Genomic DNA, 18,695 nt, shown 5'->3' on the forward strand with positions numbered 1-18,695 from the left:
CTATATCAATGATCTCATCGAGGAGCTGAGAAGGTACCGGGATCGGATGTCATGTTGGTAACCTATGTGTTAAAAAATCTGAGCTTTGCCGACGACATGGTGCTTCTCAACCCTTCTCTCAATGGTGTTAGAAAGTTGCTTGCTATTTTCTAAAGGTACGCCGCAACTCATGGCTTGAATTATAATGTTTTAAAGACGGAATTGTTAGTTTTCAGAGCAGGTAAGGATCCGGAGACGGTCTCGCCAGTGTATATTTACGGGGCACCAGCTCGGGTTGTAAGTAATTTCAAGTGTCTCTGACATATGCTAACAGAGAATTTAAAGGACGACGCAGACATCGAGAGAAAGCGTAAGGCCCTGGCAGTCAGGTGCAACATGCTCGCTAGACGCTTTGCACGCTGTAATGCAGATGTAAAGCTGACTTTATTTAGAGCCTACTGCCAAAGCTTCTACACATGCCAAATTTGGACGAATTACACGAAGATACCATATAATGTGCTTCGAGTACAGTATAATGACGCTTTTCGTATAATTATGAAAAATCCAGATAATGCAGCGCCAAGGGCATGTTTGCGGACGCCAGGGTTTCCGATTACTATGCAATCTTTTGATGCCGAGCAGCTAGTGCGTGGAACAGGGTACGTAACAGTAGTAATAACATTTTAACTGTGGTTGCGCGTGTAGTGTACGTGAGCTTTCTAGCACCACTGGATATACCTACACAAAAGTGTGAATAGCTTGCTTTTTTTGCTTTGCTTGTTCTCTATTGATGTTAATGCTGTTAGCCCTAGGGCTTATACAGCTTCATCGGTACTGAGTTCACGGAGCGGAAGGGTCTGTGAACTAGATAGTGTGAATGGCAAATAATCACGACTATTTATTTTATTTATTTATTCATTGATGTAGCATTATTTTGATTTAGTTTTAACTACCTACCCTAGACCTAGATCTATATTTATTTTAATTATAATTTCTGGTAATAAAAAAAATAATATACATCTCATTTATTTGTGTCAAATATTATCACATTATATATATGTATATACTATGTGATAACATTTGACGATGACATTATCTTTCACAAAGTTTTTTTGCTTGAGCCCATGAAGTTTTAAGTTGGCATGGCCAATTTTAGAGAGATGGCGCCACAGTCATTCCTATGAATTTCATTTATTGCCGAAATGAACAAAATCAATAAATAATTTACATTCCATTCTTGCAATTTTTCCATTTATTGTTCTGCTTAGTGGCGTAGCAATGCGTGCAGTGTACTAGTATTATTATTAATATATTTCATTTAAAAAATTATTACTTATTCTTTAGGATTATCTAATGAATAAACATTGTTTACATTTGAAATAAATATAGTAATTCCTTTAGAGAATATACTTTTTTCTCCTGGCTTTCAGTAGTATAATTTTAATACTCATTTTACAAGCTAATGATATTACTTAATTTTAATAAAACATGCAAGTATCACAATGGCAACAGTTTATTATCACTTCTTTATTTCTAATAGACAAAAATGAGTACAGAATTACTATCAATAAATTTTAATTAATTCTATAAAATCTTGTTTATATGTTTATCGCTTCCTTGATTTGTATATTTTATTAACATTAGAAAAAGTTTCACATTTTTAATTCAAAATAAAAATAGTTTAGCCTGTTTCGTATGTTGCATACATTATAATTTTAAACAGCTTCGAAATCTAAACAAATCTTTACAATATTTACTAAGATAATTTTTTTAACAAATTCTTGCTGTTTGTACAGTTTGTTTACTTAAGCATTTAAATAATACTTCAGGCAGTGATTTCAATTCTTATAGTATTTATAAAGTCTAAAATTATAGGCCTCTATGTAGTACCCTTGTAATTGTAACAGACTACTTCGAACAATAAGAATAGACACATTGGGATAACTATTAGCTTCAATGTAGCAAGATAATTCACCAACGCAGAAGAAATATAAACATTAAGTCGTAAAAACGATTACATTAGGAAGCCCTACGAGATTCGATGTCAATTTTAATGCTCTACTTTTTTTTCATATTGAAAACATTTTAAGCTTTACTATTCCTTATAAATCACTACATCGGTTAAAGTTATACCGGCTACATGTTCGAAACACGACATTTTTCAAATCATTGCGTCAATCACATTAATAATTTACTAAAAATAGACTAGAACACCATCATATGGCGACGTCGGTGCAGCTCTCTCGCCCTCGCATACCGCCGACCATATCCGCTCCATCGCCAAGCCCTGTTGAAAAGATATGGTTTAAGTAAAAACAAATTATCAAAAGGCGCCAATTGCGAAAGCTAAACGTGAGCCGAGTCGCTAAGCAAAACGAATAAAATTAGACCAAAAATTGTACGCAAAACTATCAAGATATACGGTCAAAAAAGACAGTTTCAATTTTATGATTCTGATCGCATCGTGTCTTGCTAATATTCTTTGTTTAAAAATTCACTGCATTTTTTTCAGTTGTCTCTTTTTTTAACAAATAATGAGATTAAAGTAGATAAAAACGTGCTTATTAATTAATTCAGAGAACAGAAAATGACCTCCAAATAAACATTTTTCTTATGACTAAGAATTTTTGGGCAATTTCAGGAAGCGCTAAAATTTTTAAACACGATTGACTTTGTTCCAATTTACCTTTCATTGTATCCCAAAGGTTCGCCTCTGTAAAGATGATCGTCATCGAAGCGCCTGTTCAAATCTTCATGACTATCTAAAATTTAATTAAAATTGTAATTTATTTTTAACACAATTCACGATGTCTGCAGTTCCTAATTATTTTTATCATTACAACAAACTTATTAATTATTAAGAAGTAGATGAGAGTACGAAACTCAAAATTATCGTATGTTGCTTTCTTTTTACTTTCGATAAAATTCTAAATTTAAGGTTTTGAATTATTTTTTAGTTTTAGTAACAGCATCTTAACATTGAAACTTGATAACAATTACGCATAAATATATACTAGCTGGCTTTGTTAAGATAAATGTCCTCACTATTTGGATTGGAATGGGAATAACGCCTGCAAGAAGGTCCACGGCATGTGAGAAGTTGTTGAAGTTGATTATGAAAGTAATCTTTTTCCGATTGTGTCAGATATTTTACTCTATTTTGTGTTTCGAAAGGATCTGTAATAAAAAAAGGTTTGTGATATTTTTTTTAAATGCACTTTCATCTATAAAAATCTTCGAATTTACTAAATGTATGTTACTTGAATTTTTAAACTTACCGATACGCAAGTTGTAATAAGTTACGAGACCAGTGACAAACTCGCAGTACAGTAGATTATGCGTGGCATTGATAGTTCTAACACAATTGTACGTATTGTTAGAGGAGCTCATACAGAAGCAGAATGGACCCGCGGTCCATAGAGGTGCGGTTCTCCAGTGGTCATTGTCATGTCTAAAGCAATTCATCCTCTCCGATTCACACAGTCTTTCTAATTCAGCCTGCAATTGCAAGACGTAATCTTTAAATAACAGCTTTAATAACAAAGAAATCTATGCCAAGTATTAAGTGAATCATATACATGAAGCTGTATTTGTACCTTTTTCTTAGCTTTTCTTAATTTCTTACGTAGCCTCTGTTCTTTTAATTTCCTTCTTTCTTCTCTAGCTTTTTGAGCTGCTTCTACATAAGCATGTCCTGGTCCCCGCGGTTTACTAGTTAACATATATTTTAAAATTAATATCTCACAAAGATGCAAGAGTGACATAAATTGTGTAAGACTATAACTTACCGAGTTTCTTCACAATAACAGACATGTTTATCTTCATTTTCAATGAACAAAGGGTGGAGTCTTCTCTGAAATATGTCGGCAGGTTTACTGAAAACACCTAAATTTTCATTGCCTGCTTTGTTTGGATTTCTTTGCTCATATTCAGAAGCGTCAAATCTTGTGGGTCCTAAACTCAGAGACGCAGTTGAATGATTTTTAATTGTAGTTTTATTACTAGAATAAATGGATGGAACTGTTGAAATTGTTTCAAAATTAAGTAGCTTGGTGATTTTAACCGTGGTTGAAATTTTATCAGTACTGCTATCCAAATGTGTAGCAAATGTCGTATGAGGTCTACCGGTGTCTATAGTATGGACGTCTATTTTTTGCTCAGTTGTGGAAGTCATTAAAGGTTTAATGTATTCAGTAGTCGTTTCGTCCAATGTTGTCAGTTCATTGTGTAAGGTGGTTTTATCCTCTACGATACTTTGGTCGATATAATTTCCTTCTGTAATAATAGTCGTTACTTGAGCTTTAGGTAAATCGGTATTTATTAGTTTTACTCTTTCTTTTCTATCTTCTGGAAAATTTATATCATATCCCAATGTGGAGGATTCTGTTGTATTGTTGATTTGAGAATTAAAAATATCTTCTTTGGTGTTAGCATTTACAGTTGGCACTATATAGTCATTAGATTGTCTGAACTTTTTATCAAGAGATGTAGTATTTCTATGCTTTAATTTAATTCTGTGAAGTTTTGTTTTTCTTAAATGTTCTTTAGATGTATTATCATGTGTGATATTTTTACTACGTAAATGATGATTTTGATTAGCCGAGGGAGGTGCGATTGTTTGCAAATCAATTGCCGGTTTGCTGGTCTTTAAGTGCCTTTTTATTTCTTTTAGGTCTTCAAGTTTTGTTCGTAGCTGTCTTATTTGATCTTCTAAGCTAAGCCTATTTGTATGCCAAGCTTTTAAGTCATTATAAATAATTTGAGAGCAATTCACGGTTCCATCCTTCTCTATTTTACATTCCAATGAAGACACGTTGTTAGATTCCATAACGTCATTCTTTTGTTTGTGTTTATTGTGATTCGAATGTTGAGCCCTACGTTTAACTCTCTTATGATCTATATTTTCTTTGGTACGTTCATAAGCGCTAAGATACGCCTCAGTTTCCTTGATGAGTTCATCTAATTTATCCTTGAGACTTCTGTTTTCTATTTCATTAAACGGTTCATTAAGAAAACGTAAATGGCCGATACTGGGATTTTCATCTAAAATGCTTTCCACTGTGTTAGGTTCAAAAACATCGTTGTCTATTGATCTGCGATTACGTGTTATGTTTTCTTTTTGCGTGTCAGTTGGTCGTCGTAAAATTGTACCGTCAGTTTCTAATCTTGTGTAAACGAGTCCACTAGGAGTAAAGCATGCACATTTTTTTGTGCTCATTTTTGGTTGAGGGGCATTTATTTCAGACTAGAAAGAATATTAACAGAGTATTTTAATAAGGCACATATAAAATAAAGATTATTGTTGTATAGTGATTTTTACCTCATATTTACATTTATGCCTTCTCCAACGGCCGTTAACAAGAACACATTTCCATTTGCGGCCTATTGAGCAAGGAGCTCGAAGTTCCGCTTTAGAACATTCTGCTGCCAGACGAGCTGCCTTACCACTTGCTATACTTGCAGCTGATTCTGAAACGAAAAACTATTAAGCGTCTATAACCAAAAGTTACCCTCTGAACAGAGACTTTATCGAATACACTTGTGTCCTTAAAATATTCTTCTGCTTACGTTCAAATAGCTTGGATCCCGTAGGTGAGAGAAAGTCAAGCTGGTTAACATTTCCTTCTTCTGCATCGAGTGCTTTTTCTAGATTTGCTTCCAATATCGGATTGTGACTTTCATTCGTAAGCAAAGGTTCTGATAATTTCTTTGTGTCATCGCTTTGATCTGCGCTTTCCTAAAATTTTATGTATTATATTTCAGATCTGTATTAAATATAATTAATTATCGCTTGTAAATTAAAGAGAAATTTTTAAATTGACTATAAAAATATCCTACATTGTCTTCATTATCGTCAAGTTCTAGGAAGTCGTCATCGTCGGATTCGTCATCAAAGTCCCCGCTCTCAGACGAAACCTCCTGCGGCCGTGCCGTAGTCGCCTTTTCGTACATCTCACGACTGTACATATGGGCACGCATCCTCTCCTCTGACATGTGTGCCTGCGTGTCACGACGTCCGGAGCTGACAAAATATTCGATAATTACAGTTTTTACTTATGTACACCTAAATTTATAGAATGTATGCTTTAGTAATCATCATTATCATTTCAGCTGTACTACGTCCACTGTTGGTCACAAGCATCCCCTATAGATTTTCAATAAGATTGACAGCGTCCTACAGCTTCTTCCGATGGCCTTAACAAAGTCGTATGTCCACCTTGGGGATAGACGTCTTACGCTGGGATAACCGGTCTGTGGTATCCAATCCATACCTTAAAGCTCCAACAGCCATTTGTTCTGCGATTATTTTACTAAAACTAACAAATTATCCGTCATTCCTTCATCCGCTAAGAAAAAGCACATAGTCGTGAATTTGGTAATCGGATGCTAAAAACGATAGTTACATTAAATGAGTTCTAAATAGAAAAAGTACTTAAATTTAATATCTTCGGAGTCTTCCATAAGCAGACATGGCTATTAATCACTTTTTAAATACAAAAACCATTTCCGTAACTACCGGCCGAATCGTCATTGTTACAACAAATTTTAGAAATTAAAATGATGAAATGGAGTAGACTTTGCTTTTGAACTTTTTAAAATATGGAAATGCTCGGAAACTAAATATTATTTAAACATTAGTATCTTCTGCAATATTCTTTCTATAATGTTAAATAAATATATGCTAACGTAGATGAATAACCCTGTCTATGAGAAATATAAGTTTATTTTAGACGCTCAGAACATTAATAATAGATTGTATTCTAAACAAAGATTTCTGGTGATAGACGCCCACTACAAGGTTAAAGCTTTACCCAAAGATCGCCACGATGTCTAGTCTTACGCTACCGCATCCAGCGACTTCCCGCAACCTTGGCTACGTTCGCCGGTCATGTAGTGGTGAGCCTACCCGTACATCGGTTAGTGTTCGACACTCGGTAACCTTCCGGCCCCGACAGCTGTCGGCTGCACGAGCGATGTGGCCCACCCATTGCTACTTTAGACGAGCAAATCTTCGAGCTACGTCGGTGATCTTGATCATAGACACATAAAACTGTACCTTTCAATGAGGAATGTGTCGGGCCAATGCGCAGCCGCTTGTCTTCTGCGTCGTGGTTGTAATAGTGGAAGCAAAGAGCGGCCGTCCATGTGCGACGGGGGCTCTACCCCACCCATATCCAAGAATGTTGGCGCCAAGTCAATGTTCAGGATTATATCGTCTACACTAAAAACATTAATAGTTCACATATATCTCTTTGACTTTGATTATGACGTACATTCATCGTATATACACACATACGTGATTTTGTTACCATGATTCGTTCAAATTTTTCAAGAAAAAAATAATTAAAGCTCTTAATATAGTTAAAGATGCTGGCATGTTATAGGTGTGAATTTATGTCATCAAATAAAAACTTAGGTTAATACAAGATAATACACAGTGTAATGCAAACGCTGTCATAAAAAGTAAGACATGCAAACTTACACAGTGCCCGGCTCCACACCTGGTCCTCGAACCAGAAAAGGAACTCTGATGTCGAATTCGAAAGGAAAGCTCTTGCCTTTTACAAGACCGAACTGGCCCAAATGGTAGCCGTGGTCCGACGTATACACGAGATATGTGTTGTCCAGCTCGCCCAATGCTTTTAGCTCTTGGTACACTCTTTCCACCGCCTGCAATCGATATAAAAACCTGATAATACTATAAATAAACCATACAGTTTTAGAAACTTTATCTCTTATATACAAATTCTTAAAATTTTTCTAGTTCATACCATCCAGCTTGAAATAATAACTTTATCTATTGTTGAAATATATCTACAGAAATATCGCTGTGTCGAAGTTAAAGGTGTCAAGCAGCACATAATATTGACGAATTATAATTTTTTTAGCAAGCTATGAACTAGCAGGTGCATCTTTTTTAAAAAACTTTGGTTTGTGATAGAGCGCGGAATCCCATCCTCATTCATTACATATCGATGAAATGATGAATGACTGTAGAGTATAAAGAAGATTGCGTGCAGCAAAAAAGACGTACTATTTCATTGCTAATCTTATACTATGGGGCCGTTCATAAAATACTTCCGCTGTGAAGCGAGGGATGGAGAGATTGCTTAGTGTGACAAGAGGTAACATGGAGGAGACGGAGTGGTCTATGTAAAGGTGATGATCTCTTAATTCTAATAGATTATTATTACTGTTTTGCGTTTTTATAGACATCTGAGAATATTAAAGAAATCTGTAAACATATAAAAATCAGGTAATAGTTTATTAAATTTTAATAAGGATATTTATCAATTTATTTAAATATAGGTACTATTTTTGAAATCCAATTATTTTCAAAAGAAGGATGACTATTTTGGTGACGTAACGTAATATTATGATATTGTTTGTATTTTGTTTTATTGTAACAGCAGAAGGGGGAAGAGATTCTAAAAGTTACTTCGAGTGACTTATTTTATGAACGGCCCCTCTTACAGTAATATCCGTAAAGTAATATTTAGTACCATATCTACGCTTTGTAGCGTCTGCAGTCTCTTCGTCATTAGAAGATCTGTGAACTGCCGGTGGATAGGTTTCATTTTCTCCGTGACGCGCAGTATCCATTGTTTATCTGGATTTGGAGCCAAATCGTAGGTAGGTGTGCTGTAAACAAACAGCCAGTGTCAGTCTAGGAAAACATGAAATACTCTGTGGATTAGTAATAAATAAACATATAAAAGTAAACCGGTGGTTACGTTCGTTACATTAAATTTAGTATTAAACTATGATCAAGTGTAAAAACAAATTCGACTTTGTCGGAGCTAGGCGGTTGACGTACTTCTATGTAAAAGCACGCTGACAAAATTATTTTTTTTGGAGGCGCTGATTATGGAGTATAGAGGTTAAGAGATATTTTTATTTTCTTTATAGAAAGTGATGTAATTTATTTTCCATAATAACTACAGCATCTAAGTTTTAGTCAATAATGTAACCATTATTACGTACATAAATTAGTATCCTGTACTTCATGGCATTTTAATCTTCTATTTCTCGAAAATTTAAATCAACGTAATATTTTGGAGGCTATTTATTTATGTTCACGAAAGTAATTTCGACAACCACTATACACTTTTGCTTTACAACGCTGTTGCAAGCCGTTCAACGAAGGAAGCGTCTTTTTATGGCTTGCTCGTCGTTTTATATAAAATATTTAAATACGAATACACTTTTTTATCTCTTATTACTCGTTTGTCGGCACAGACCCCCCAGGACAGGTTTGACGGCGACCACACAGTATGCCAATGGTTGAATATTTAACGGAACGTCGCCGAGTCCACCGTTCGACTCCGGTTATCGGCGCCGGCCCGTCGCAAACCAAGACTCGCGGAATATACATATGCAAAATAATAAAATAAAACCTAAAAGTAATAAGACTAAATAACTCTGCCTTTACATGAAACAAAATTTCTATGTTATATATATTTAAAACCACTATTTCACAATAGATCGAGCTTAATGTTTTACTTGTACAATATAATCGAACAACCGCTGTTAATAATGTTTTCGAAACTATTCTGCTTGCGCCGAATATTTGGAAAGTTCGACGTCGATGCAACCTTCAAAGGTCGTTAAAATCCAGACGGGTATGTTTTTACCCGAGTTTTCGACAGTCCACACGTTCGCACAAAAAGTGACGGAATAGCTTATAAAATTTCGAGGACTTACCTTGTGTAGTTTAGATATATTCGCTTTTAATAAGTATTATTTAAATTTGTAATCAGTAATTTTATACTAACTGTATACTAAAAAAATGGTTATAATTTACGGTTGAAAGGTAAGTGAAAAGATATTAAAATGTATTATTATGGTTATTGTTTAAAGGTTTCATTATAAATGCATAGCAGTTGTGAAAAACTGTAAAAAGTAAATTTTTAAACATATAATTTTAACACTTTTTGCATAAACATTATAGACAAAAATTATTGTAGAAAATAATATACTATTGGCACTGATGTAATTTATTTATTAAAGTAAGTACCACTAACTTGTTTATGTAAACTTTTGGAGATGAAAATCAACCAAAAGAGATTTCGTACAGCTTTGGTCATTAATATTTTTTTGTGACTATTGCGAATTTTCGTATAAACGTTGGCTGAATTCTTTTTTTTGCACGATAACTTTTTAATAAGTCAATTAACTCATTACTTGTAAGCGCTTATAATTACAAACGATGCAGGTAAAAAGATCGGAATGTCGTTAGAAATAACCGGTTTTACTACTTCAAAAGCTGTGCTACCAACGATTACTTCTACAATGTGAATATAAATTAATCACAAATATTTATTACGAAAATATTTTTTTATTTATACCTTTAATGTTATACGAATGTTTGCAAATACATGTAGAATAGAGCTTCTCCATTTCTCCAAAGCAAAAAATAAGTGCAATGTTTGATAGAGCAATACGGTGTAGAAATGTCACTATGCTATATTTGTCCGATAGAGTGAATACCAAAAAATCCAAAATTCAATTCATTGGTAATAATAACGAGCTATGGGTGCGTTTACAGGCAACTGTTGCAAGCAAAGTGTAGACGTTTTGTCTTTCCCTTAGGTTGACTATTCCCGGCTTGATTTGTTTTTGGAACAATTTCTACATAATTTGTGATTCGGAGTTATCTTGCATTGGTTCGTATTTAATCTATGACTCTTAAAAACCCATCAACAATGTGTTATCTGCATTTTTGTCAACATCTCAGGCAATGATAAAAAAGGGAACAAAAAATAAAAATGATATATACAGAAATTGTTACTTGAAAACTTTTTAAGAAGTAGCCGCATGTGTCTTTATATTTTTTTCCTCTAAGACGTAGTGGTATCTGCGCATTAAATATTCCCCACCCTCTCCTCCCGTGGTCGTTGTAAGAGCCGGCCAAGGAATAAATATATATGGTATTTGCTGTATGCTTGAAGGTTCGAGAGTAGGGACCACGGACCGGCAAGTGTAGCCTAGGACGATCACGGATAAGATCGTCGGGAGACGCTGTATGCTGGCCGTTTCCAAACGATCATATTGAAAATCTATAGTTAAGGTCTATGTCCAACTGTGCACGTCCTGAGGCTAAAGTGATAATGATTTTTGACTCTTACTCGTCTTAATTGTCCTCTTCATTTGCATACAAAAGTGCAGTTGATAGAGCGTTACATTATCCCTTTTTGGCAAATAAAGTGTAATAACGCTTGTCTATAACTTTTTCTAAAATAATTTGATTTATTTTAGAAAAAACTAATAATATATAAATATTTGAAAAACAATTTGACGCGTTTTATTCTTTCATGGATTATAGTAACACATGTGTATGCAATTCAGCTGAAGATAAGTGATACTTATTTTCTGTTGAGGTAGACGCTGTTAGCCCGAAGGCTTTTACAGCTTCATCTGAACTGAGTTCACGGAGCGGAAACTTACGTGAATTTAAAAATGATATCTGTATTCCTAAAGCTCGTTAAGGAAAGTTGTTAAAAACAAATGTAATCATAAATACAATAATTTTCGGAATTCTCTTCCCTCTATTACATGAAGCACTGTAGTCAACAACTGCAATTTTTAGCTTAATTTTCGCCAGTTTTATGGCCGTAACAATTTGACTTAGTTTAATAGTGTAAGAAATTTTCTTTCGTAGCATTGTATAACAATTATTTGGTGATATAATAGATAAGATACAATATTATTTTTTTAGCATCTATGTAACTCTTTGGACAACAAAACTGACGACCAAATTGTACATTTAGATTTTTTATCGATTGATAATTGTTGCTATAAAATAAAGTACTCCTTCAATTTTCGAATCAATTAATGGCTAGTATAATGAGCTAGTAATAGTAACATGCAGTTTATTTTCCAAAAAAATTTAATAATTTTAAAATACCTATTTTAAAGTGTTTACGTTAAAATTGATGTCAAAGCTGTCCGACTCAATATTTGAAATAACTTTACTTATAAATTGGAATTCTTCTGGTGGAATGTTCACTACTGGACTTAGGTCTTTCCCATAGATTTTCAATAAAACTGGTAAGAAGCGGCCAGCACTCTGCCTTTTCCTACGATCTTAACAAGCCGTCTGCCTATTACGACGTCCTAGGCTGCACTTGCCGGTTCATGAACTCCTCTCCATACATTAAGGTCCAAGTGACACTTAAATTTCACTGTATTTTCACACTTCACTCATAGTATTTTTAATATTATTATTATTAATTTTTCATACTTGTATCATTGATTGAAACTTCACTGGAATTTGGTAAAACATTATCCTGTTATTTATAAACAGAAGGAATTATAATTTGAGGATATGAATAGTTAACATGTTTTTCAATAACGCAATAAAAAATTATTCGCATGATATTGATCCTATAATTATTGCTTATTCGATTCCGCGTCAGCTTCATTTACATCAGCGGAGCTTTTATTTGCCGCTAGTCCGCCCTGTTCAGTTGATCAATTTATACAAGTCTTCAATCGTCGGTATTAAATATTTATCACCGGTTTATGTCGTCTGAAATACCCGATATCATCGAGATATGCGTGCTGTTTTACGTTTTTTTAATTCTGAAATTTAACATCTTCCTACTTAGTACTATCAGTATGAAATAAAATTTTACAATTTCATCATCATTATAGTTTTAAGATGAAGTTTTAAGGTTTATTCAACCTCTTGTCAAGTTAAATAATAAATACTTTCGGCTTGATTAATTAATGGATATCCAAAAAATTTGAATAACCTGATTTAGCTTAACGTAATAAATTGCTTAAGTAATAAATAATAAATCAAATGGCGAAGTTGCATATACGTCAGTCCTAGTTGACTGTGATAAATGTACGAAATGGTATTATTTATTTTTAATTGCCGTTAACTCATGACAATCGTAATAAAGTTGTCCGTGGAAATATTAGATATGTAAATAAATTAATACATTTATGATTAAAAGGTATTCGGAATTTCGAGGTTATTGTCCAGAGCGCGCGAACAAAAGACAACTGTCTATAAACATGTTCTTTCTTAAAAGACTTAACGAGGTAGAGGAGGTTATAACTATTATTTACGATGCGATGTATGTCCTTTGAATTTACCGAGTGTTCATTAAATGTTTTAGTTATAATTCTAGTTAGTTTTTAGAATATCAACGTCTGGTACTGTCAATCATAATGAATGTGTGAATAGATTTCTTATTTATTGCTATGAAGTGTCAAAAACAAGGCAATGTTCCCCCGATAGTGATCTGAACCCATAACAATGTGATCTATCCAGAAATTAGCTTCTTGTAAGTTATTAATGAAGATCGCTTAAGATGTTCTTAATAATAAAGATATTAGCATCGACACAAATGATAAATGATATTGATATTAATACAAGATAAAACGAAACCACATGTGACATTTCATTAAGCAAAAACATGAAGAAATGATACTGACTCACGTTACTAGTTCTTTGCCTTGCATCAAGCAAATATCCTTTATATTGCAGTGTTATTATTCTGATTTTAATGATAGTGCAAAAAAAATTTTTTTAATGAATATCGTGATTAAAAAAATTATAACTATTCCTTTAGTTTGTAGTTCATAGTTGGATAACTTAAAAGAATATCATTATACTGTATTAAATAATTAATGGAATTAATGTCACCTGGGCTTAAGTTAAAACCATAATGAAAAACTTTTACTTGATAAACTTAGATTTTATTGTATCTAAATTCAGTAAAGCGCTTGTTTTTGTCATTAAAAGTTCATCTAACTTTAAGCCGATAAAAACAATTAAAGCTTTGTATTGTTCTTTCGTACGGAGTAACATGGTGTATGGATCTCAGGCTTAGAGTCTTAAATACTCTTGCTATGTAGATAGGATCGAATGCAATCAACGTAGATTCCTACGTAATCTTTCGTATAAACATGGTATACACGGCTGTGATTATTTTAATCGATCTAGGCGTCATCATCTACTTTCTGTCCTTAGTAAGGTACAGAGAGTTGGCAGACACTGTACATTTAAGTAAAATTTTAAATGGCTCTGTCGATTGTCCCGAGTTTGCTAGTTCTATATTCATTAATGTTCCATCTTTTCTCCAGAGGAATCTTCAGCCAATCTCTATTCCTTATAGCCGCAATAACCTTCGGAAAAACTCTTTTCTATTATGTCCTCCACGTAGTAGGTAGAATGAATTAGATAAAGAATTTGAATTTAACATTTTTAGTGTCAGTCTATGTGCATTAAAGCGCGAGTATTTGAATGATTTTTTTTAAAAGATTTGAATGATTTCTTTTCAAGTTAAAAAAATAAGAATTTTTTAGTTTGTTGACTTTGTTACATTACTTGTATATGCTTTAAAGCTTGCTGAGTAACTTTTATAAGCTTTTATGTAGGATTTTAATCTTTTTGTACGTCTGCACTATCTAATTCGTGATTAAAGCGGAAACTTGTGACGACTCCTGGTTCTTTATGTCGCCAATCATCATGTAATTGTTTAAGTTTCCCAAATTAGGAAATAAAATAAATAAAAATACATAAATTGCAAAAGTTTCACAATGGATTAATATGTAACGTGCAACAACCCAATACATTTAATTGAAGTGGAAGAAAAATTGTTGGTTGTATTTAACTTCTCGTCCTCTAAATATTCCAACAAACTCTAATTGCTGTGGCATTTTTGCGAGCGGGCAGCCATCTTACTTCTTTAAATATTTAAGGAGTTGACCGGGTTTTAGGGGACCATTGGCAGGCGGCAAAAACTTTTACGTTATTTTAAAAAGAGAAAACAGCACTTACTACAATTATTTTACATAATGCTGTAAGTAAAAAAATTGGTGTGTGTAAAAATAAATAATTATTTACTATTAAATGTCATCTATTGTATACTTATATATGCGACATATTATCACAGTTTGGAACAGGCGGGAAAAAGTGATGTTATTACTTAGAACGAGTTTCTGAAACCAATTTCAGTAAAATGTATCACGTAATATCCAAATCATTCTTCATCATTTCGTTTCCGTATGACGTCCACAACTGGACATAAGTAAGTTATAGATTTCCAAAAGGACCCGTTTTAAGTGGCCTGTATCCTACAAAACCGCTTATAGTGTTTATTATTTCTTAATAATGCATAAGAGCTGAAGAAGCTAGATTGTTTATTTTCTATTGCTTAAAAGTAATAATTGAATAAGAACATCATCAAAAGTAAAATATAAAGTTGAGAAAACATTTGGCATATTTTTGTATTCCTTTTTAAGTGTTGTGATTGCCTATAAATATTATCAACCTATCCCAGGTTCATATTACAATAACATAATAAATATTTTTTGTACAGACCCCAATTTTAAAATATCATAGAACGACCTTGTTTTTTTCGCTACTCCAAAAATCTCATGTACGTTCGCTCAGTCGACGTTGCCCTGAATAATTTTACCTCAATACTCCGTAACCGAGGCTGATTTATGATTCATTAGAATGTATAGATCGCAAACATTAAGTACACACTCTTGTTATGTTTACATAAAATTAATTTGTACAATGGGCAAAGCCTTTTTTGGAGAGTTAAATTTTGAATTAATATTATGTCTGTCTTGTTTTGGTATTGGTTGCCTGTTTCATAGTAACGAAGTTTCAATTAAAGATCATTAGTTTTGTAAATGCATAGCGATCCACTAAGTTCCGTTTTTAAATATAAGAAACTAAGACTAGACAGCGATCGGGAAACTTCCAATTTTTTTCTCGTTCAGTATTCCTCAATGTCTAAAGACAAAATGTCTATGACCAATATATGTTAGCAGTGATGATTTGGCACTGGAACGTGACCTCTCACTCCGGACCTCATTTGCAAGCTCACGACCGCTTAACGAGCCTTACCTCTGTAGCTCTCTAGCTACGCTCAGGATATTCTCGGAAGATTCATAAACAAACCAAAGTCACCAACATATCCCGGCGAATGGGCAATTTGATTTGGATTTTCATCTTATTGGGAATCAAACATCGATGATGTATTTCAGTCAAGATAAACTAGAAAGTATCGCACATAAACATACATCAAGTATCCATTTAATTTTTATTTTCAATATTACTGGTTCAACGAGAGTAGCTTCTATAATTATAGCATCGATGAAAGGAGTCTTCCTGAACGTAGATGCACGTTTGCTCAGTTTCGTCACACAAATGTGTATCGATCGAGTTAATTTATTCATAGTGCACGTACAATGCTCTGCCAAACTAAATTTTCACCCCAACAACGCTGCATGGGAGCGCCGGTACGAGATAGCGGCGGTGTGATATTACTTTTACGATGGTATTAGCATAACACGGGATTGGTTTGTGAACGCGAGCGTATTTTGAAATTGGGAATTTAATATTCTATTTCGCTTGACAACACGGCATCTGCATTCGCTCGCCCAGACGCTCCCCGCGCCGATTGTTCCGGACCTGCACATGCTATCAGCTTCATACATGTTTTCAAAATACCGTTGAAATTTTTAACCATTACGAATACCCTAACATCGCTTAAAAATTAATTAAAAATTAATTGACTAAACAAAACGGTTATTTAAATTAAACAGCTACAATAAATTATCTAAAAATGCATTATCAATTCAAAATGGCTAAAATAAATTATACAAGTTAACGTCGCCTTTGTTATATGAGACAATATTTTGTACATTCTACAGTTTCAACGAGTTTGGGTTAAAACATAAAGCTATCATTCAGCTTTTAAACATTTAAGTACAAAATAATAAATATGTATACAATATACAGTAACATTATACAGTATAATTATGATTAAAAAGTATGGCAGACCTTAAAAACTTGTTTCCTTGCATATTTTTAATGTGAAGAAAATCTTTATCAATAAATACATAAAATATAATCTAAATTATTCAGATTAAATTTGAACTTCCGTCCGGTTCGATAAAGATTCTAATACTTTATCCGCTGAGCTGCCATGAACTTTAAGAATAATTTTTCACTTAATTGAATTCTTTGGACACGACAAACATTTAGACAACAATTTATCTTATGTAATATTAATAAATTTGTATAATGGAATGCTTAATTTACCGCACATGAGAGCGACAAAAAACTAAATAGGATCCTTGTGCGATAAAAACTTAGCCTTGCGTGGATCCTAGCGTAATGAATTGATTTTTATTATAATATTTAAGTCATAAATTATTGTTCTTTATTGTGTTCCATTGAAATAACTCAAGTTAAACTAAATCTCAGTTTCTTTTTCATATTTTGTTATAGGCCAAAGCCTATAATGTGGAAAATGCCTTTTTTGCCGAATAATTATCGGCCTATAAAATGGTAATTAAAAACATTTGATAGTCTCTAACTGGCTATGAGGTCGGCTAACCTGCAGTTAAATTTGTAAGAGGATTGCAGGGAAATTCACACTAAACAGATAAATGTTGTTAACTTGTTAGAGACTTTTATATTGCGTAGAGTACATTTATACGACCTTATCTAATAAATTACGCATGACATGTTCTCGTATTCAGCGGCAGTCGTAAAGGTGACGATAACTGCACATGGTTGTAATGACATCAGACAACACGAACATGTTACTATACATTATCCAACACATTCTCTGCCAATGAAGTAAAAAGTTTTGATGGCTAAAATGTAACTATAAAAATCGATTACACCGAGAGGTCTTAAATTATTATTATAAACTAGAGGTCCCTAGAGAATTTGCACTGCGAGAAGTTAGCCTGTCGCATTCTGATAGAAAAAAAATATTATATGTTTCAAAGTGGATCACTTTACTTTTTTTTTGATTTATATTAGATATTATTAAATAATTGTAGCAATTGTAGAACTAAGCTTGCAAAACTCGCGTGATTTTGTTAAAGATAACGCCATATTACATATAGCATTATTACACATATTACATCGAGCGTAAAAGTCCAAAAGGATAAAATGGACTTATCTTAATGCTTAAAGTACGACGCCATAATAATCTTAACAATTGAAAACAAATAAACAAATAATTATATATATATATATATATATATATATTATATATATATATATATTAATTTATATATATATATATATATATATATTAATTGATATATATATATTATATATATATATATATATATATATAAATCTATAATGATCTAATACTTCGTTAAATTAAAAATAATAGCTGTAAAGAGTATTTTGAACTATTTAAAAAAAAGGATTTTTTTAAAGTAGAGAAGATTCACCGATGAAATATTGTGGTATATTTATTAATCATAACAAAATTATTTTTATATTTATTTTTATTGTTACTGTTGTATCAAACGAGCTTTTTAAGAGTGAACCAGGCATCAAAGTTTCCCTATAGAAATTATATTTAAATATAAGTTTTTCGGTAACTTACTGATGGGTAGTCACATTGAAGAAGAGGTGGGAGTACTGCGGTGCGGAGTCCTCAGGCCCGTGTGGTGCTGGGAATGACATCACCAGCAACACTGGCTTGCGCGAGAATCGCCGTTTGGATGCACGAAGGAAGGCGATCGAATCATTAGCTATCAGATCCGGATAATAGTCCTGTAAAATTAGGACTTTGTTAAAGAAACAAAAACGACGTTTCCTTCGGGTAACATTGTTGCCGTAAACCGTATGATTTATAAAGAATGTCTGTTAAAATTATAAAAATAAACACAATTTACTGATATATATATATATATATTTCTGTAAGCAA

At 33.0% G+C, this 18,695-nt stretch overlaps 1 protein-coding gene across 1 annotated transcript in view; it reads right to left on the bottom strand.

Moving 5' to 3' along the window:
- Nucleotides 1-1,489: 1,489 nt before the first annotated feature.
- Sulf1 (Extracellular sulfatase Sulf1) overlaps nucleotides 1,490-18,695 on the bottom strand; it is a 96,905-nt gene continuing 79,699 nt past the window's right edge. Inside the window, exons 5-17 of the mRNA XM_068772467.1 lie at nucleotides 18,372-18,541; nucleotides 8,484-8,622; nucleotides 7,463-7,650; nucleotides 7,037-7,201; nucleotides 5,818-6,001; nucleotides 5,548-5,716; nucleotides 5,300-5,448; nucleotides 3,768-5,224; nucleotides 3,576-3,690; nucleotides 3,258-3,477; nucleotides 3,025-3,156; nucleotides 2,666-2,741; nucleotides 1,490-2,266 (exon numbers count right to left, since the gene is read on the bottom strand). Of these exons, the coding sequence (XP_068628568.1) occupies nucleotides 2,185-2,266; nucleotides 2,666-2,741; nucleotides 3,025-3,156; nucleotides 3,258-3,477; nucleotides 3,576-3,690; nucleotides 3,768-5,224; nucleotides 5,300-5,448; nucleotides 5,548-5,716; nucleotides 5,818-6,001; nucleotides 7,037-7,201; nucleotides 7,463-7,650; nucleotides 8,484-8,622; nucleotides 18,372-18,541 (3,246 nt within the window). The 3' untranslated portion in view covers nucleotides 1,490-2,184. The remainder of the gene's footprint in view (nucleotides 2,267-2,665; nucleotides 2,742-3,024; nucleotides 3,157-3,257; nucleotides 3,478-3,575; nucleotides 3,691-3,767; nucleotides 5,225-5,299; nucleotides 5,449-5,547; nucleotides 5,717-5,817; nucleotides 6,002-7,036; nucleotides 7,202-7,462; nucleotides 7,651-8,483; nucleotides 8,623-18,371; nucleotides 18,542-18,695) is intronic.

This window comes from Battus philenor, unplaced genomic scaffold (genome assembly GCF_028537555.1).
Source record: "Battus philenor isolate CCGP_79_NKW_IND1 unplaced genomic scaffold, ilBatPhil1.0.hap1 SCAF_5, whole genome shotgun sequence".
NCBI classification, from domain to species: Eukaryota; Metazoa; Arthropoda; class Insecta; order Lepidoptera; family Papilionidae; genus Battus; species Battus philenor.